At 36.9% G+C, this 22161-nt stretch overlaps 1 protein-coding gene across 2 annotated transcripts in view; it reads left to right on the forward strand.

The window, feature by feature from the left end:
- The first annotated feature begins 1155 nt into the window (after positions 1–1155).
- The window catches only part of LOC135739791 (F-BAR and double SH3 domains protein 2), an 89901-nt gene continuing 68895 nt past the window's right edge, over positions 1156–22161 (forward strand). For both annotated transcript variants that reach the window (XM_065257842.2, XM_065257843.2), the window contains exons 1-2: positions 1156–1376; positions 4476–4573. In XM_065257842.2, coding sequence (XP_065113914.1) covers positions 1356–1376; positions 4476–4573 — 119 coding nt within the window. In that variant the 5' untranslated portion in view covers positions 1156–1355. The remainder of the gene's footprint in view (positions 1377–4475; positions 4574–22161) is intronic.

A 22161-nucleotide genomic window follows, 5' to 3' on the forward strand; every position in this document is an offset into this window, starting at 1 on the left:
CTGAAATACTACAAGCACACGCCACACTGGGGCGCTGCGTGTGTATGTTGATTTATAAATCCACTACTATCAGCAATACATCAGTCACATGAAACAATAAGTATTTGTGTATTATGCATTTTAAATATATTTCAATTTATTTTAAAAACACACAGATGCCAAATATTTACATTTAGGCCTACTACACTGTAAAAACAAATTTTTGCTTGGATTTACAAGTCATCAACATTCAACTTTCATTTTTTTATCTTGACTAGTAAAACATTGCTGTAACTTATAAAATAAAGTTGAATTAGCTTAACATATTTCAACATTATTTTATAAGTTACAGCAAGAAAGTCATCACCAATCGAGATAAAAACAAATAAAAGTTGACTTGTAAATCCAAGTTAATTAAAATCTACAAATATTTATGGAAATAATAACAAATTAAATTTTATTGTTGCATTTTTATTATGAAGAAATGCTACCCGTTACGCAGTTAAAAAAAGTGAGGCGCGCAGCATTAGAAAAAAATACATAAATAGAAGGAAATAAAGAGTCATTGTTTGAATTTTATCCAACGCGAGTTCAGTATGATGTAGACACGCATTGTGAATATTTATTACGTCTGCGTGATCTTACTGGACTGACCAATCACATGACATAATTAATATTCATGAGCTCCAGATGCTCTGGGGCGCCTTTTAGCAAACTGGGTGAACGTCCCGTTATAAGTAGGCGTGTCCAAATTCACGCTGTGCTGCGCAGACTGCACAGTACCGCGAGAGCGAAACGAAAGCATGAGGAATTGTCTGCCATCTAATCGCTCTCGCGGTACTGTGATGTCATTCCGCTTCCGCTCAGGCTGCGCATCATTGAATCGAGCATTTACTAGTCAAGCCAGTAGGATTTGCCTTGGCGGATTATAGCGGAGCACCGTGTGTCCGGTCCGCGGCGCTGTTGTGCTGGGTTTACGGTTCGAGCCTGTTCGCGTTTTGGAGGCATAAGGCTTGTTCGACTTCATGCGGCGCCGCAAGAACCGACAGCCGGATGACGTCAAAGTACCGCGAGAATGATTCAAGAAATCATATTTCATCTCGCTCTCGCGATACTTTGACGTCATCTGGTTGTCGATTCTTGCGGCGGCGCATTAAGTCGAACAGGCCTATTTTCTCTCTTTCAACACTTTCTCCCCGATCCGCAGTGTTAGCTCAGCGTCTGTCCGAGCGGACCCGCTTTATCATGGCCGTCTGAATCCGGATTTGATCCAAATCTGATCTCCTTTCCCCCCTTTTTCCCGACGTCGAGAATTATTTATCGCATTGGGAATCGTTTCTTGTGGAATATTACTTTATTTGTGCCAATGTTCAAACATGCAGCCTCCGCCGAGAAAGGTAAGAGATCCACTTTAGATGAAGCTGTTTTTGTAGATGTGAAAAATACGCGTGATGTGTTTTTTTATTGCAACATTGTTGCATTCACACGAAGTTGCAACTTTGTATTCGTCCGCTGCTTCTTTAGAAACAATGTAGCTATTTTTTTTTCAAATGTTACAAAGCAATCGCATCGTTCTTTCTTAGCTACTTCAGTTTTATTGTTACTATTAATCGTCGGATACTCCCGAAATTCAGCTCACATCTGCCGGAGGATGAATGCGTGTTTTTAAGCTGTTGTGTCCTCAGCTAACGGTTAAAGCCACGAGTCGTTGTTTTTTGTGCATTGTTGTATTTTTTTAACTCTGATCAAAAACACACAGGTCTTTTTTTAAACAGACTGATCGTTGTCTAAAATTGTACGGTAAACACTGACACTGTGACATTACAGTGCGTTTAAATGTCATGTCAAGCCACTCTTGTTATTGTGAGTTTAGGATAACGTATCGTGCAGAAATATGTGCATTACTGTACACATCCAATATGACAGCAGGGGTGTTGGGTTTCAATTTCACGTCCCACAGGCTATATGAAGGAATGTGAAATTACAATGCAAAAAAGCCTCTATTCATGTAACCACAGACGTGCATTTCTGCATTGGATTATACAGCAGTCTTGAGTACAGTCATTAAAGGTGACGTCTGATATTTTTGCCATGGCTTTGTCTTGAAAAGGGGAGAGATGATAGCATGTAGCTCAGATTTACCCCTCAAATTACCCTTTGTTTTCCTCAATACAATGCAAATATTAAACAGATGACGTGAGTGTTATTTGTTAGCTTTCATCGTTTGCTTTCAAAGACATATGCAGGAAGGTTTTGACGTGTAAATCAAAGGTTAAGTTGATGTGTTTCAAAGACAATTAACCCTGTATGTGCTGAGGACGTCTACAGACATTGTGGACATTTCCACAGAGATCCATACTCCCACAGCGGTGTGTAAAAGATGCTGTTGTGTTGTGGCACTATTGTTTTGCTGTGACGCAAAGCACAGGGCTGTTGTGTGAGTATAATAATACTTCACATGTACATCTCAAAGTGTTGATGAGAGCCGTGCAGTCAGCTGTCATACTCTGTGTTATGGTGCTACATTGTGTCCTGCTGCTGCTTGTACTGCTGGATGCTGGGAATCTGTATACTTTTTTCAATTCTCCTTGGTTTTAACCTTTAGGGAGTTGTTATAGAACCAATTATCTCTTCACCTGCCAAGCGGAGAACTTTGGTTGTAATTAACATCCCTCCCCAGATATTAGTCAACCTGTCTGGGCTCATTGGTCCAGGCCCATTGGGTTTTCTTTGATGCATGTGGGATTAGATTTACTTTGTTGTCCTGGTCAGATTCGAACCCTCCAAATTTTGTGGAGATGATGCATGAACCAACTCCATTCTTCATATTGGCAAATATTTGCGTTTTGTAATCCCAGATTTTATTATATTTTGGGCTGCAAAACGATTAATCGCGACTAATCATTTGCAGAATTAAAGTTTTTGTTTACATCATATATGTTTGTGTACTGTGTTTATTAATTATGTATATATAAATACACACACATGCAAGTATATATTTAAGAAATATTTACATATGTAGCCTACATACATTTTAACATGTATATATAATTTATATTATACTAGGGCTGCATAACGATTAATCGCAACTAATCGCAGAATAAAAGTTTTTGTTTACAACATATATGTGTGTGTATTGTGTATAATAATTATATATATATAAATACACACACACATACATAATTATTATACACTAGGGTTGTGCCGATAGACGATAGTATTGTGTATCAACGATCGCCAGACTTATCGCCAATAGAAGGCTTTCATGACAATAGTTGGCGATGATTATTATTATTATCATCATAGTTTCACATTACCTTGTTCATTGTGTTAGTTACTTTTCCTCGCATGAGAGGGTTTGTGGGCTTTACATTGCCGGACAGAGCTTGTAACGTGTGCGGATTCCTTCTTGTACACACCTGAACTTAATGCGTTCATCATGGACTCTTGCTCGGACCTGAATGTGCGTGGGACTCCTTCTAGCACCTAAACTTGTAAAGCGCATGATTTGGACTCTTCCTCACACATGAGCTTGTAATACACGCGGCTCTGACATTTCCTTGCACTAGAGAGGTTGTTAGGAGTGCAGAGGTTTAAAACCAGCAAGTGTGTTGTTCCGGCCGTGTTGTGGCATGCAAGAAATTTTTGAGCGCCTGGGAATTAATGACATACTCGGAATAATGGCATCCGTTTTAAGAAGGTTGCGGTCATGACAGTGTTTCCCTTGCTTCTTATTTGTACACCAACCAAGTGACTTGTCATAAATGAGTAAAAATGAACCAATAAATAAATGAGAAAACTACTGCCCCGCCCCCCGATAGTATGTGTATCGGCGATCTCACAGGCTGACGATCTCAAAATGGGGCATATCGCCCCAACACTTATACACAGTACACACACATATATGATGTAAACAAAGACTTTGATTCTGCATATGATTAGTCGCGATTAATCGTTTATTAGCCCTATTATATTCTTATTATGTCTTATCAAGAATAATTTACAATTCTTCAAATGCCAATTACCATTCTAGCCATTCAAAGCTATTTATGATTCAGATTAGTTTCTATTGTTTCAGATGAAATGCACATCTGCAACTTTTACTTCCATATACTTCAGAATGTGAAGAATTAAAAGTCTAATCCAAAACCGTCATCTGGCCCCTGTTCTTTGGCCAAGCCTTCATGTTTCATGTGAAGTGTGTTTCTTGGCCTCAATGAGATCCAGTTAAGAGTGGACTGGCATTATGTTTTCGTGGATGGGATGGCTCATCAAAGCAATTCATGTCACTTCGGACAATCGATGTTAGAGGTTGTTAGTAGGAATTTTTCTCTTGTTGTTTAGAAACACTGCGAATTTTGTCGCTGTGGCACTTTCGGCCGAGTAGAGATGAGATCTCTCTGGAAACACAATAATGAGCTCTTGTGGGACTGTCTGTGTGTGAATTGCATGTGCCATCCACTTTCTAGTCTCTAATGATGTCCTCTGCCCTTCAGGTAAAAGTGACACAGGAACTGAGGAACACACACATCGATCAGATTGGCCGTCTTCACCTCAAACATCAGACAGAATGTGATTTATTAGAAGATATGAGGTAAGTAGTAATGCGAATCAACAGCTTGTTGTGTCTGATTCTTTACCCAATAACTATGTCTCCATCAACCGACGGCTTGCAGCACAAACACTTTTCATTTAGTTGCACTAGATGCACTATAACTGTACTATTTATCATTTTAGTGCTAATGTGTGCCCCCCCAAATAAATTAGCTTAAAGGGACACCCCGCTTTTTTGAATCCATTCAGCTGATCTCCGGGTCTGGCGCTACCACTTTTAGTATAGCTTAGCACAGTCTATTGAATCTGATTAGACCATTAGCATCTTAGACCATTAAAACTTGACTCTTCTGTAGTTACATCGTGTACTAAGACCGCCAGGAAAATTAATAGGTGCGATTTTCTAGGCAGATATGTCTAGGAACTGTACTCTCATTCTGGCGTAATAATTTTTGCTGCCGTAACATGGCTGCAGCAGGCGCAAAGATATTAAGCAGCGCCTGAAAGTAGTCCCCTTGGTAACTTTTGATAGCAGGGGACTATTTTCAGGCACTGCGTAATATCATTGCGCCTCCTAAAGCCATGGTACGGCAGAAAAGTCCTGATTATTACGCCAAGTTCTTAAAAATGTACACTGCAAAAAAATATTTTCAAGAAAAAAAATCTTAGTATTTTTGCTTTGTTTTCAGTAAAAATTTCTAAAAATTCTTAAAATAAGATGCTTTTTCTTGATGAGCAAAACGACCCAAGAAAATAGTTTTTTGACCAAAAATATCAAATTTAAGTGATTTTGTGCATAAAACAAGCGAAAAAATTCTGCCAAAGGGGTAAGCAAATTTTTCTTGCTTTTTTCTTGAATTTAGTGTTTAAGAAAAATGTTCAAGATTTTTTTGCTTACCCCATTGGCAGTTTTTTTTTGCTTGTTTTATGCACAAAATCACTTAAATTTGATATTTTTGGTCTAAAAACTAGACTTATTTTCTTGGGTCGTTTTGCTCGTCAAGAAAAAGCATCTTAATTTAAGAATTTTTAGATATTTTTACTGAAACAAGACAAAAATACTAAGAATTATTTTCTTGAAAATCATTTTTTGCAGTGTACCTCTTAACTAGGCGCGTAATATACAATATTGAGAACTTAATCAAATCAAATCATAATTGCACCAAATAAAAGTTTGAAAATCAGTATTGTATCGTATCGTAATGAACTGTCCAATTTACACCCCTATGATTTACAGCTATTGTTAAAGAAAATACTCATTGTTTAGTATTGTATACTTTTTTTATACCAAACTACAGTTAGAAAGAATTTGAGTTTAATCGTCATGATGAGGGGCCACAGAGAAAGCGATACAGATTTTGCCTATATTTGAAAATGGTCGCATCACAGGACTGGGATGTGACACAGGCATTTCCTTTGGACTTCCTGCTCGCAGGCCTGCCATTCCCACAGCTGGAAGTCATAACAGAACGGCTCTTCTCTTTTTTCTTGTCTTTTCCTCTCCGCGTGTCTTTCTGTCTGTCGGTCTTCTTTTAAAAGGGATTTGAGGGAGTGGGGGAGGGAGCTGTAAAAATCGCAGAGTTTGGACACAGGATTTACGGACGTGTGTGCGTGTATGTGTTCGTACATGCTTCTGAACGTTTTAAGAGATGGCACAACCTCAATGAAAACTCGAGACCAAAATTGCAGTGCAATCATTATTTTGTACAGAGGCTTAATTTGTCTGTGTGAAACGACATTTAAATGCCTTAAAAGAGAGAAAGGCTCAGAATCATGGGTATCAAAATTGACTTAACAGCTATTCGGCTAACAAGTATTTTGATAAACAATCAATTTATAAATCACATATTGCCATATACCCATATTATGTCTTGGTCACAATACAGTGCATATCTGTACCTTACAGTTGAATTTAAACCTTCAGGTCTTAATTTTTGAGGTTAAGTTTGTCGTACACGTTATTGGGAGAAAGGAGAAACTTGAATGCATGCAAGTGAGAAAGATGTTCTGACCGTGTTTGCGTGTCGCTTTGCAATTTGACACAGAAACTCTAGCAGCAGATTTTAATAGCTTTGCACCTCACAGCCAGAGACCTTCAGCTGGTATTCCAGACTCGAGGCGGTGCAGAAGACAAAAACAGTAAGAGATGAATGTCATTCTGTGAGTCAGCTAAACCATCGGGAATCCTGCCGAATGTGCAGTTCTTTCACTGCCGTGATGCATCGTTCCCTGTCAGGGTACACGCTGCTTTTGAAGGTGAAGTGTGTTATTTTGATGTGAAAATACCTTCTGGGGTCCTGAGTTATTTTTAGGTGGCACTCATCATTAAACAAACATCACTGCTGGTTTAAGTGTTGTGTCATCTCACCATGTGGTTTAAGTTTGGCAGGACTATACAAGGTAAAAAAATCTTTATTTTGCATTTCAGTTCACTTCAGTTCATTGTGACTGAAAACAAATCTTTGAACTGGTCTTTTTTATGGAGGTAGCCAAACTAAACTAACGTTCAGCGCTTATATGTGCATGCATATATAGATTGCTTTAGATAAATGTGCCTGTCAAATATAACTTGCATTGCAAGTGTAATATTCATTACTATTTATGGTAGTCTCAAGAAGACGCCTGTCTACATGGAAAAAACAAAATGTCTGTGAACCTAAAGGTGTTTATGTCTTTTCCTTCTTTCTTGTTGTAGATATTGTGAGTCTTTTTTATTTGTCCTCTCTCTTTCTCATGTGTCCTCTCTCAGACATGCTCAAGGTGGTCTTATGGGTTAAATCAGAGTCTGAAAGAGCTTCATTGATTGAAGTCTTGTGAGTCTGATCCACCCGCTGCCCCACTAATGTCCTGACGGGAATCTCCAGACGGGAGGAGGGTTTCCATGTGCTCACATGTGTAATTTTAACTGTAACTTCCCCTTCGTCAGTACAGGCATACAGTGTTACATATATCCACTGGTGAGATTACACCGAGTGTATTTTGGGTAGCAGCGGTGATTTGCAGACTGGAAGCAAAACCAGACATGGTGTGAAATGGAGAAAAAATTACGTTAGAAAAGAAGCTCATTTTTGTCAATGCACATAAAGGGACTTGATTTGCTAGGGGATTGTAGCTTACAACATTTTTAGTTAACGTGTTTTTCACGCACTTTAATGGCTTTGTAAATTTTCACCACTTGTTTGCACTTTTAGCACCTTGTGTTGCACTCACATGTAGCTTTAGTATCTGAGATGTGCTTATGTTTTAGCATGTTTGTTGGTTTTTTTTGTTTGTTTAGCTGATTCCACCTGGAAAAACTGAAAGTTTGTTTATTAACTCTTTCCCCGTCAGCGTATTAAAAAAGTTGCCAACAGCAGCATTTTTTATGATTTTCACAAAAGTTTAATGCCTTTCAGAAAATGTTCTTCTTAAATATAAAAACATGCAATATATCAAATGAAAGAACAGATCCTCTGCCTTTAAACAAACTAACAAAACAGGAAAAACGTTTCGTCGTATCTTCATTTGTTCTCTTTTTATAACCTCTCAGATATGGGTAGGTTTCTTCAAAAAGAAAAATTTTTGAGCAAAAAGATGAAATAATTGCATTTTTGTAAAGGAATTTTGTTAGAGATCAGATACAGAACAATGTTACAGAGTTTTTACTGTTTTGGGATCAGTGCATGCTCCAGTGTTTTCTAAGTTGTGTAATAGTGCCACCTGGTCTATAATAGCAGAAATATCGGTTGCCGTAAAAACTCGTCATTGGCAGGGAAGCATTTATTTTATGACGAGATAACTAAATTTGCATTTAGTAGAGTTGTTCCGATTCCGATACCAGTATCGGAAATGCGGCCGATACCACAAAAAATTCTGGCATCGGAATCGGCGAGTACTTGAACCCATGTACCGAATACCGATCGAATACCATTTTCTTAATAAACCTAGTTATGCCCATTATAGATAACACTAAAGCTAACGCTGCAAAGCAAAACTAACTTCTTCTTTGCTGCTCTGAATGCAAACGCCAGAAAGTTACCACGAGTGACGCAACCACTGTTTACTTTGAGCGCCGAAGAAATGAAAGCATGCAGCCGTATGTACGCTGTTTGTTAGTATTTCAGACTAATAAAACATTGACATGTCTCAACGGAATCCGCGCCCGCAGATTTTTGCGGAGAACTCCGCGGATTTAATGCCTGTGATTGACAAGCACACATACCCTGCGTTTGAGCGTGTTTGTGACCGACCGTCATTGACAACAAGCACACATACATAGCCTTGCACGTTTGTAAGCGGCATTGATAAGTACGTAAACTCTGCAGGTGCTGTTTGCTGTGATTGTTTTTAATGATAAGAGCATGAATCATTTGATATTTGAGATGAAATAAAACTTACCACTGAGTTTTACCGCAGATCTTACTTGTCTCTGTTGTCTGTGTGACGCGACAAGCACTCAGCACATCATCATTTCAAATCTGTTTACAAGACGAATGCTCTTGTTATGTTTAATATAAAGTTTACATTGCACTGTAAAAATGATGAAATTATCTTCATATGTGCTTAATTCATAATGAGAACATATTAACACAAGCTTTTTATTCTGCTATAATATATATTAACAATAATATATGTCATTTTATATAGGCTGCAAACTATAATTCTATCTTGAGATGCACATTATCTGGTTCATGTTCGTCCAGTTTAATTCAGAGGACTCATTGGTTTGGTGTATTCATTTTAATTGTAAGCCTTTAAAAAGTAATTATTTTAGATGCAATTTTGTAATATTTAATAGCTTAAATTCTCTAATTTCTTCTAAAAACATTTAAAATCATCCCGCAGAATTCCGCAGATTTTTCCAATTATTCTAAAACTAAAATACCCTTTCAGTGTTAGATTTGTGGCTTGTTTTCTCTTAGGACAAATAAATATTACTGTAAAATATCCTAAAATAAAAATAGCCTACTCTAGTTCACTGTATGTATTTGTTCATGTTTATACAGGAATAAGTCTGAAGCACAACATAAAACAGTTTTACATATCCATTCATACAGGGCTAGTAGTATGTACAGTTGTATATTATACAGATACATACCCAGGTATCGGATCGGTACTCGGTATCGGCCGATACCCTGAGCCCAGGTATCCGTATCGGGAAGAGAAAAATGATATCGGAACATCACTAGCGTTTAGTCCACAAAAGCCGTTTGTTTATGTTGTTGCTGTTAAAACAGTCTATATCTAAAACTGACAACAAAACTTTCCAAAGCGAAAAACAGAATTTTACCAATAATAAATATGATAATGGATTTTTTTTTAGCTCCTTTGCTTCAATAACATAATTTTTTGTGGACAAGCGCTGCCTGGTTTGGGCATGTATTATGCAAATTACTAACCACGGCCACTCATTCAGAGTTTAAGAATGAGTTTAAGAACAAATTCATGTACCTACACACCTGTTGTGAATTAGGGGGATGTGCGTATAAATAGGAATAACATACGCAATTATTAGTAAATAAGACCAGTGTCCTATCAACATGACTCAGGTGTACTGTTCATATCAAAGTTGCAGGGCAAATTATTTGCTTTGAACAGCATTAAAGAGTAAGAGAGTTGTTGTTTTTAAATGGATGGATATCACTTAAATTGAGCTTCTTTGCCCTGGATCTGTTTCTCTTGACTCTCTGAGCTTTTTTCTAATCTTTGTTTTTTTGTAAATGCTGCAGGTTAAGGTAGAACTTAAGATGTGCTACAGTATGATCTTACTCGGTCTATTAAAGATATCAAGGTTGTATTTTCACAGATTGTTTTTTTTAACGTTTTATAGGATGATTTTATGCAGAAACCATTAATCACAAAAACCTTCACAGGCAGGGTCACATAGTATAAAATGTCACAAGATTTTTGTCAAAATTATTCATCCCCAGACTGAAGTATCTTCTTGATGGTACACTTGAGTTCATCAGGGTCTTCAGTCAAACATTAAGGACCCTAACGTCAACACTGTTGTCCACAAACACAGAAGTCATGCTCTCAATCATTCTTTAATGAATGAGCTTTTCTTTTGACCACCAATACACACACACACACACGCACAACCCCTCGACTCTCAATCGCTTTAATGAAATTGAGTCTGACTGCCTCTCCAGCTTTTCAAGCCTAATTTGATCAGAGAGGTATTTCATGAAAAGCCTTTTCATCCCTTCTGCAGTTTTCTCAAGCTCAAAATACATCTGCTCACTGATTTCAGACCAGCAAGGCCTTGCGTGCCACACGTGGACCATAAAAGACGTTTGCACAGAGTTTTTGTCTTGGTCAGAGCATGCAGAAGATTTAAGCATTAGGCTGAAGAAGAGGTGCTCAGGGGTTTTAAACACATTGCTGTGTGGTTGCTAGGATGTTCTGGGTGGTTGTTATGAGGTCGCTTACTGGCCCCAGTGGTAAAAAGGTTACCCATAGGTCTTTATGATTGTCTGCTCTGTAGATGTGCCTCATGCACCTCATTTAATTCAAATCTGAGCAATAATTTTCTTTGGCAATAGCATCACTTGTGTTCATTCATAATAACCAGTTTGAAGCTTTAAAATGGGCAGAAAAACCCATACCAGAAACTTTGCATAAACTTTGCATTTTCCATTTCAGTTTCGTGCATTCACTCTGTTTACGACACAAAGTTGTTGTATGACCAGAAGATCATATGGACTACATTTGAAGAGGGTCTTGAAAATCCCTAAACCTGATTATAGCACTAGTGAGTTAGCAAAAACCACTACCTGTGTCATGAATCTGGATTATAGCGCTTCCCTGTTTCTGCTAACTTGTTAAAGAGCAGAAGAACAATACAGCAGAGAAGTTCAGACATGCCTTCTGTCCTAGAGATGATCTGACGGGTGTGTGCAAGGGTTTAATAGGGAGAAAAGCAAATGACGCTGGTTTTGGAAGGGAAAACGACTCAATTTCCTGGAAATATGTGGCTGTGCTGAGAAGACAAAAGGTGTTATAGCACGTGATTGGAACAAACCAGTATCAAAAATGAAACTTAGCCAGGCGTGATGGAACCTAAAATACTTTTTTGATTGTGTTTGAGGAAAACTTTTGAGAGGAAAATGATAATAAGTAAAGGTAAAGAACTTTAGTGTTTGACTAAAGCAGATTCTATTATATCTGATCATTATCAAAAGCAGGTTTTTTTAGTGGTGCATGGTCATGAATTCTTCCAGAGTACAAAAAAGGTTGACTAATAACTGAACATTATTGTAGATTACCATTGTGAATATCTACAAACTATTAGAGCTTACATTTCATCCAAAAATCATGAAGGAAGAAAGTCACTTTTTTGCATTATAGCATTATTATAACTCTTTCCCCACCAGCGTTATTTTTTTAGTTGCCAGTAGGGATGTGACGATACTTCGCCGTACGATACTTCTCGATACAAAAAATGCCATGATGTTGCATTGTGCGTGATGGGGATATTTATATGATGACGTTCTTTTAATTTTATTAATTGACCGGTCAACACGTGATTTACTCTGCGCCAGCGTCACCTGTGCTTCACCGCAGTCACACAGACAACGCTTGAATCACCTGCAGCTTGAACTGAAGGTCAGCAAAATTACTTCGGTAGAAACAGAAATTGATATATAGATGATGCCCTGTCATCTTTTAAGTCCAACGTCTGGCAGCATTTTGTTTTCATATCACTCGACGGGAATCTTATTCAATTGCACGGACAAAAACATATCCAGACGCGCGCTTCTGTCTGTTCAGCGCTTAGAAAATATGCTAGAAAATATGTTCTCTGCTGTCATAATTTCCAAATCTTTTATGCCATTATGCCTCCAAACATGTTAACAATGTTTATGTTAAGTATAATGAACATGATACTTAAATATTTTTAAATACATGTTGGAATAGGACATTGTATAGAAGTGTTAGGCTTTCAAAAAAGTCAGAAAAAATAGGGGGCATGTGCCACAGTAGAGCTTTATATCTAACGCCCCTGCTAAGTCCCTTAAATCTAATTTTATGTAAAATATCAATTTTTTCAGTGACAGACCTGCCGTACAAAAGGTTCATGTTAAAATTCTTTATTAAGTTTTATGTACAACAAAAAAGTTACTGAAATTGTTAATATTATAAAAAGGTATCTAAAATTTAAATAACAGTTGCATTTGTTAAATTGCTCCAAAAAACCCGTGATGTGTATCGTATCGTGAACCAAGCATCGAGATACAGATCGAACCGTCAGCTTAGTGTATTGTTACACCCCTAGTTGGCAGACAGCATTTTTTGGGGGGGTTTCACAAAAGTTTAATGCCTTTCAGAAAATGTTCTTCTTTAAATATATAAACATACAATAAAACATCCCTTGATGCATCCCTTGCGCCCCCATATCAAACTTTTATTCATGATAAATAGTGATTCACCAACATTAAAATTATGGTTCGAAACGGATACCGAAAATCGATAACTACTAATGCTTACATTTCACTCAAAAATTATGGAGGAAGAAAGTCACATTTTTTGCATTGTTGCCTTATTTTAAGGCAGTGGTTTTTAAAAATGTTGGCATACGCCCATTCTTGTGTAGGGTGCATCCCTTTGTGCCCCATCTCAAATTTGTTTTATGATAAATAGTGATGCACCAACATTAAAATTATGGTTCGAAACGGATACCGAAAATTCTGGATGCAATCAAAAAATGACTTAATTAAAATTATAAAAAAAAAAGATTTTGTATAATTATATTAATATTAGACTTTTTAGTTTCATTTAATGAATCTGAGTTTGACTAAAAAAAAAAAAACAATTAAGTAACACACCAAAAGTGGAGGGAAATGGAACAAATATTCTTCTTTTAATTAACAGAATTAAATTTAACAGCTTTTAATCTAAATAATGTAAAGTTATAGAAAACTATTATATGTAAAACAGTAATAAATTAATAAAAGTAAACCTTGTTAATGCTACATTTAATTAAGATACACAATCATTTTAATGAAAAAAAGCAAAACAAAGCATGGCAGTGAGCCTCTGTTCTGCTTAAGTCAACGGCTTGAAATTTGGGTCAGTGACGTCATCACCTGCCGCATAACAGTCCAGCATAAGTTATTAAAAACTGTGTACTTCATCATAAGTTACTGACAAACCTGATGAGAACATTAAAGGGATACTCCAGCCAAAAATCAACATTACCCCCTGAAGGTTTACTCACCATCCAGCAATAGGAGATACGCATGTCCATTATCTTTCAGATTAGCACATTTGAAATTATTTCAGTAAATGTCATTGCTCTTTCAAGCTTTTTGATGGTAGAAAGCAGGAATCAACTTTTGACTTTAAACCCCAAAAAGGTGCACCCATCCTTCACAGAGGTAAACCACATTGCTTCAATGGGTTAATAAAGGTCTTCTGCAGGTAATCAATGCGATATTGTAAGAAAAATATCCATATTTAAAACTTTATTAATTGTAATAACTAGCTTCTGGTAACAACATCATGGGGTAATTTTGATATTTGGACGGAGTTTCGCTTTAATAACTATATTTGATAGCCTGTTGCATTTTGCATTACAGTAATGAGAATTTGAATAGAATTATGCTGAGTTGTCAAGGAAATAATCTGAATTGTCGTAAAACAGCTTGTTTTCTTTTATGCCCGATATAATTTCTTATCTCTTTTTATTCAATCACACACACATACATAAAGTATACTGTCTGTTTTCTGTTGTGAGGAGGTTACATTGGTCTCACACCCAAACCACCAGTAATTGGAAAAGTTGGAAGTGAAACGCAAGGCCTTAACCTCTGTGACCTCATCTTCTCCTCTCACCAATAGCTCAGGCGCCTCGGACACTTTTAATTAGATCGAAATCACTCCTCCTAATGCTTATTGATTCTCTTATCGCTCTTCCCTGCGTCTGTCCTGTGTTTACACTTTCCTCTTCCTTGCTCAGACAAACATCACCTTCACTGTTTTTCATATAACAAAGATGCTAAGTATCATCCCTGTTAGTAACGTCTTTTAATATCCGTGTCTGAGAAGAGTCGAGGAAAGGCTTAATGAAGCAGAAGCAGTTTAATACCTGGAACCACATCATGTAATGTTTACTGACCTTTTATTATTTTACAGTTTCCTACACAAACACACTTTATGGATATACTGTTTTGTTTTTACTCTTTTGATGTTGTTATTGTGTTATGTGGTAGCTCATTGGCTCAGGTCAGGAAGGATTGGCTTCTCCCGATACAGCTCTGGTCGCTACTTCAGTCTAATTCTGTAGGATTTGTCGAGTAGTTTTGTTGATCATTAATTGTGAATGGTAGGTCAGACTGCTAATAAGCGTTTTCTTCTACAAGTACAATCATTTGATTATAGGAGAGTTCTTTATAAGATTGTAAATAACACTTTTAGTGTAATTGTAATCATTTGGATGTGTTAATGTAATATTTTAGGTTGACTTTAGTCAGACACCTGACCTGTTGGTCTCGGAGCAGGAAGCATCTTTAGACTGCGTTTTTTTTTTTCTCAAGCTCAGAAGAAGCTGCTCTGTAATTTCAAATCTCTAATTATTGACTCGTATCTAAACTCATTTCCTCTCAATGACTCCTCTCTTACCACTTCAGTTGTTTCCTTGTGGGACCTTGACGGTGTAACTATTTTTAAAGAAAGTATGCTTTGAACAAAAAAGTGCAACAAACCCCACATGAAAAAAATACTATACTATAGTACTCTACTGTAGTTACCACAGTATTTACTATGATAAACTGTATTGAAATTTAGTATACTATACTGAAAGAGTAAACTATAGTATTAGGGTTGCAAAATTCTGGGAACTTTCAATGCTGGAAACTTTCCATGGGAATTAACGGGAATATATGGGAATTAATGGATTTTAATGGGAATTTGAAAAAAATAGCAGAGTTGCATATAATAGAAAACTTTAAATGTTCTTAAAAATGTCTTGCAGCATAATTTAGTTTAAATCAACAAGATTGAATTAAATCTCAGTTGAATTTCTCCCCTGCACATTCCTCTGTCACATGCACACTACGGCTGAAACTCTCGCGTGAAACGTTGTTGCCCGTTGTTGTGGAACAGGTGTTGTGCTTTCACGCGAGAGTTCAGTTTTCCCAAGATGGCGCCCGCATGGATATGTGATCCAGACGTGAACGGTAAGTGTTTGTTTTTAATAAACTGCCTGTACACTTGCAAAGTTCTCAATGCTTCGGTTTACATATAGAGACCCTCATTGTGCTACAGTGTAAGTGTGGGGTTATTTTGAGCATTATTAGTAGTATAGACATAGCGATTTCGTTTTTAATGCACTGATGCCCCGAAGGCTACCATAACATGCTAATTTGCGTTTAGCAATAACACTGGTCACGTTAGACTAACATGAAAACAAACTCCAGTGAACGGTCGAACTTGGTACACGTTTGTTATTAACCCTAGGATCATTTCAAGGCGGAATTTCCCTTTAATCGCATTATTTTTATCGAATTATTGCGTTTACATGAGGTAAAGTATAATCGCAGTATTGACAAAATCCCATTATAATCGCATTATTAGGGTGCATGTAAACGCGGTCAATGTCACCACACATCGCAACTTTTCCTCACATCGTGCAGCCCTAATGCACACAGCACACTGCTTACTAAAGGGCCATTGAAGCCACACCCACTTCATGTTTACTTGCATTCTTCTATAACATGCACAGATAATTTCTTGAATCCTGCACACAAAATCATGCCCAGATGTCCATCTTTGCATGTATTCACATAAATTACAAAAACATATTTAAAGGTCCCGTTTTTTCTTTGATTTTGACGCTATGGTTGTGTCTACGGTGCGCAATATAACATGTTTTTATGTTTCACATGTAAAAAAACAAGGTATTTTTCACAAAATTTACTTATCTGTATAGCGCTGTTTTTACTTTTCTAAAAACAGGCTGATGTCTTCTTTGTTCTATGAAGTCCCTCCTTCAGAAATAATGTAAGCTTCCTAAAAACCTCTCTCAGATAGCTCTATTAGGTTGGGGGATTTTGCTCCTATTTGGCTCCCCGTACTGGCTTAACTTGCAATCTCGTTACTGATTGGCTGACTTTGCTGCCACTCAAAAAAATGTAGCCAATTATTTTTAGGTGGGGGGGCAGTGAGATGCCTGTGATGTCATAAGCATCAGTTTTTCAGATTGGGCCGTTTTCTGGCTGACATTTCTAAAAGAGAAATTTTTATGAGGCTGAGATGTTTAGCATGTTTAGCACTTTTTGTATGTTCGTGAATGTGGGTAGACTACCATTATTCAACAAAGACAAGATTAAAATGTTTTTTCATTCTCTGTCCCCTTTAAAAATAACACCAGAGAAATGTCTTTGCAATGTCTGTGTTAAATCCGCTACGCGTCGTGCCACATTATCACCTTGGGTTTACATTTTTATACTTTAGGTATACTCAGGGAGCTACACTGCGACCAAAATGGTCGCATATGCGACCTTTTGAACTGCCGTTGCGACCCTAATTTTTAATGGGTCGCAAATGTGCTACCTAATGTTTTAGACAATATGCTATGATTTACTATGAGCATTTATTAAAACAGAAATGTGGATTTTACGAATACGTTTTATAACGTGCTCTGAGCCATCAACACATTGGCTTCATTTTGCGTGAAAGCACGTCGTGTCTCTCCCTATCAGTGTGCGTTTGCATGCTCAGCTGTTTCTCAATGAAGGTGCGACGCGACGCAAGCGCAGTGTCTTCCATGTTTCTGAACTTGAGCAGAGGTCTTTCTTCACTGAGGACGCGGGACCCGTATGGTTCCGGGTTTATATTTTAAATGATCAATCGGGTGCGGTTAGGTCCTAGTTTAATTACTTTGGGTCCCAAGTCTGATTAATGTTGTGTTTATAACCCGAGTCGATCGGAAAACGGCCATGAGCGCTACCGCGCTAAAGCTCGAGTGCAGTTTCAGCGTGCCTTCGGTTTCTATGGCGATGGTTCTTGTTACGACCACGCGCTGCATTTGCTTTCTCACATTTTTTTAATGATCTTATTATTAATAAACCATATCTTTTCTAAAACCATATCCATATTAAGTTTGGACAGAGATTGTAGCAAAAAGCAATGCTAATGTCAAGCCAATTGCACTGAACGAGCAAAGCAATGTAAAGTTTGTCACCGGGACAGCAAGTAGACTTTTAAATCTGAAATAATGAGTGGATTAAGCTTTTTAAATCGGCAAGAGAGAAATAGAAAGATAATGGTAAATGGACTGCATTTATATAGCGCTTTTAACAGACCTATGGCCATCCAAAGCGCTGTACATGTTGCCTCACATTCACATTCAAGATAGAGCAAAAGCAGTAAAAGTGCCTATCTAATAGAAATTATTACCATTATAACATCAGTCATAACATCAGTCACATTTATAATCTATAGACCTGCACTGTCTATTAATATACTATACATAGAATTGTATTATATTGAGTTTGATAAAAGGGGTCTAATTGCTTCATATATCAGTGCAAAAACAGTAAGTGTTTTCGTGGTGCTTTGACAAACAGTGTCAGCTTTGTTAATGGCAAAGAAAGTTTGGGGTGGTTAGATTGATGAAATATAATGTGAAATTAATATTCATTTTCAATGAATCAAAGTATTGTGTTGTGTCACACATTATTAGTTCTACGTCACATGTATAGTAGACCATTATTTGTCAGTGGGTAATAATTGCCCTTTTCACCGGCTACCACCACCAAGTACATTTCAGATCTGTGGGAAACACTGCAACGTTTAAGAAAACAAGAAGGCATGTGGTTTAAAAGATGGCAAGTAAAATAAAAAGCATATCTGTATGCAATACAGTTTCATTATTGTTCATTATTATCCAGAGCGCCTTAATATAACTTGAAAAAAATATGTGCGACCAAATCATATTTTGCGCCATTAACTGAAAAAGTTGGTAGCGCAAGTGCCACCAGTGGAAAAGTTTAGTGTAGTTCCCTGGGTATACTAGAGTATGTATAGTATGTGCTAGTGTAGTGTGCTAAATAATTTATTATAGAAAGGTTCAAACATACAGTAGTATCTAGGAATTTTACCACAGTTTAATCTAATAAATACTATTTAGTTATTTACTTTTATTATATATAGTATTTTTTCCACTGATTTCCGAGTGCATGATTTTCCAATGTAATGTATTACTCGTAAGTAATAAAGCGGCCAGGATTTTTAATACATGTTTAATTTTTGATTATCCTACCAAATTGTAGACATTTTACACAAGATTGGATTACAAAAGGTAAATTTTAATTCATATTTATATGAAAAACTTATTTGAACCACTCGCTGATTCAAACATGCAACATAGTACAGTACTTAATACAATATAGACTGCTAGTTTAAAACCTAATATTTGCAATTTTAGGAATATTAAGGATGATAAAATAGGATCCAGTATGCAAAGGATATACTACACAATGAAGAATGGGCCATGAGCATTTCATAGTGTTTCATTTTCGACCGTATGTCCGAACTTTTTCGGCTGTATAGGAGGGAATGCAGACACGTCAGTCGACGTGACCTCAGGCCAGATGACCTCTGACCTCTGCTCTGGTGTTTCCTATGTAGGTCAATCATGGTAAACAGTTTAACATCTGGAGTTCACATGCAGCAGTGTCTGACTGCGAACCAAGCAGTGCAATGTCATCGTCCTGTTTAGTTTTTACCACACACACACACCAGAGCTGTTAACCCTTTACCATAATACAGTTTACCTTCTGTTGCCACTCATCTATTTCATTTAATTGAGAATTGCATTGTTTTATTGCAGTTTAATATATTAAAACATTGCATGCCAGTTGTATGGGATGTGGTTTATGATGCAATGAAATTGAGGTTTTGTGGAAACAGCTGCACTTGTTTTTTTGTGTACTTTCCGTTATAGATGCTGTATGAGATATGCATCTCTTTTTTTCTAACAAACAAAAGCATAATTGCATATCATGATCATTTTCTTTATCAGCTTATTTAAATGCATAAAGAATTACATTTCTGTAAAAGCCTCACCGTTTTTAATCGCCCTTTATGATTTTCTCATTAATAAATTCATCCAGTGACTAATGCTGTAAAAAAATACAAATGTCCTATGTTGTCTTTTTAATGAATGTCTGGTCATAAAGTAAAAAAAAACAGAGATTGTTGAAGGGTAAGAACAGATACCGTTTGAGAGGGTTATGCACATCAGGCTGTCAGTATCTCGGTACTGGAAATCACCTTGTTTCTGCTAAAGTGGTTATATTTCGCTAAATGTTATTGCCTTAAACTTTGTATTACTTAACTTTAAGGTTCCTTCATTAAAAAAAAAAACGAGAACAGAAAGAATTTGATAAACTGAGAATTGTCCCAAAGGCCTCCTTTCTGTTTTGCTTTAAGTTGTGAGCAATAAAGAGCACACATGCTTGTTAGCATTCTCCAAAAATTTGGCACACAATCTTGGTCCATTTATTATATGATGTTAAATGTTTTCAATATTAATTCAAACTAATGATCTCAAACAGTGTACAGTTTGGATCGCATACAGACATGAGCCGGCAGATATGGTGATTTTCTGGTGTTTTCCCTCGAGAGATTGTATATTTACGGAAATCCATGAACTGTGATGATAAGCTTTGCATGTGTTTACCGGCCAGTAGACCTCCTGTAAGTGAAAAATGTTAAGTAAGTGTGTATGACATACCACACAAAATCTCTTTACCCATTAACTGTGGTGCTGTGTAAGCAGCCTGCGCTGTTTTTGATAGGACCTCAGTTAGTTTGGGTTCCTGCATATTTCTATCTGGAGGGGGTGCAGAAATTCCTGTCTTGCGTAAAAGCAGCGTCATGGAGTCCGCACACACACGCAAATATATGCTGGTTCCCGGTCGGCATTAACAGATCCCACTATAAAGTTCAGCATTACACAACACTTTTACACACATGCCGTGAGTTTAACAGAGATGAACTGGAAACAGGGTACAACGTGGGATTATGGGAAAAGGAGGGAGTTGGAGATAGCAGATAAATAGTAACTTTACCATCTGTTTGACTCAGACTTCATTTATTTGTAACACAATCCATAAACAGTTGAAGAGAAATAGAGAGAGAGAAATTCTCGAAGTGTTAGCTGTCTGAATGCTTGCTGCCTTCTGGCTCACAAACCAAACCAGTCACACCAAGAGTAATGTTAAAACAACTCACTGACTCAGACTCTATTGCCTGAAGATGTATTGCCCCACTGAGATCTTTCATCATAACACAAGTGCACTAGTTTTAAAAAGATAACAAATTGACCCTATTATAAATAAACAGTTAAAGGGGTCATATGATGTTGCTAAAAATAAATGTTATTTTGTGTATTTAGTGTAATGCAATGTGTTTTTGGTTAGAAAAAAAATATTATTTTCCACATACCGTACATTATTGTTTCACCTCTATGCTGTGATTGGCCGAATACCTCAAGCATGTGACGGAAATGTTACGCCCCTTACCATATTTGGAATATCAGCTCCCAGAGCCACATACGTTCCTTTCCGGACCCCAGTAAATTTTTGAAGACATATCAAAGCACAGAGCGGGGCGAATTATAAAAAAGTCCACGTCTGTAAGTTTGTGCATCGCAGAAGTCGAACACACCGGTCGCCATGGTTTTTAGAATGACTTTTCGTAAGACAATAAAATTATGCTTTAGTCGCATGACATCTGAAGTCGGACACACATTTTATGTCCTCCAAACAAACATACTGTGCCATTTTTAAAGAATGATCATGTGACTTTTCTGAACATCAGGTTACCTGTAAATGCAGAGGTCCATTGCAGTTTTGTGATGTATTCCTTTCTCAAATAATCTGAAAAACCACCTCACCCATGTATAAAAACATTTTTGGCGATATATGGGAGTTTATGCAAATTGCATTGTTTCTATTTGGTGCATTTTCAATTTGCACAATTTGAAGGGTAATGGAAATGCAGTTTTTGTTATTCTAGTATTATTCCTCCTGGAAGATCAGTTGCTTATGATCTTTTGTTGCTTTGGATAAAAGTGTGTGCTAAATATCTCTGATACACATTTGGGGTCTTGCTATGCACTATTCATAAAGTATACAAGAATCTTTAATCATTAAAGGTCCACTGAAGTGCATGGGAACTTGTTGCATTATTTGATGTGGTGATGTAATTTCAACTGAAACAGGAAGTCATTACCAAATATCAAGTAGGCCTTCCACCTTTTTAAAATAGCCAATAGCGTTTTGTTTATGGCACAGTCCAGCAAAGCTGCATGTGGTGTTTGTCTCGTGTTCTCATCAGTGATGTTTACAATGGTTGTGGTGTTTAATATTTTAACTCTCTTTCCCCGCCAGCGTTTTTTTGTTAAAAAGTTGCCAGCCAGCGCCAGCATTTTTTATGATTTGAACAAAAGTTTAATGCATTCCATATAATGTTCTTCTTTAAATATGTGAATATACAGACCCTCTGCTTTCAAACAAAAAAAATTTCATCCTCCCTTTGTATTATTTTTATAACCTCTCAAATATGGTTAGGTTTCTTCAAAAATATAAAATTTTGAGCAAAAAGCTGCATTTTTTGTAAAAGACTTTTGTTAAAGAT

Source organism: Paramisgurnus dabryanus, chromosome 9, assembly GCF_030506205.2.
Source record: "Paramisgurnus dabryanus chromosome 9, PD_genome_1.1, whole genome shotgun sequence".
Taxonomy (NCBI): domain Eukaryota; kingdom Metazoa; phylum Chordata; class Actinopteri; order Cypriniformes; family Cobitidae; genus Paramisgurnus; species Paramisgurnus dabryanus.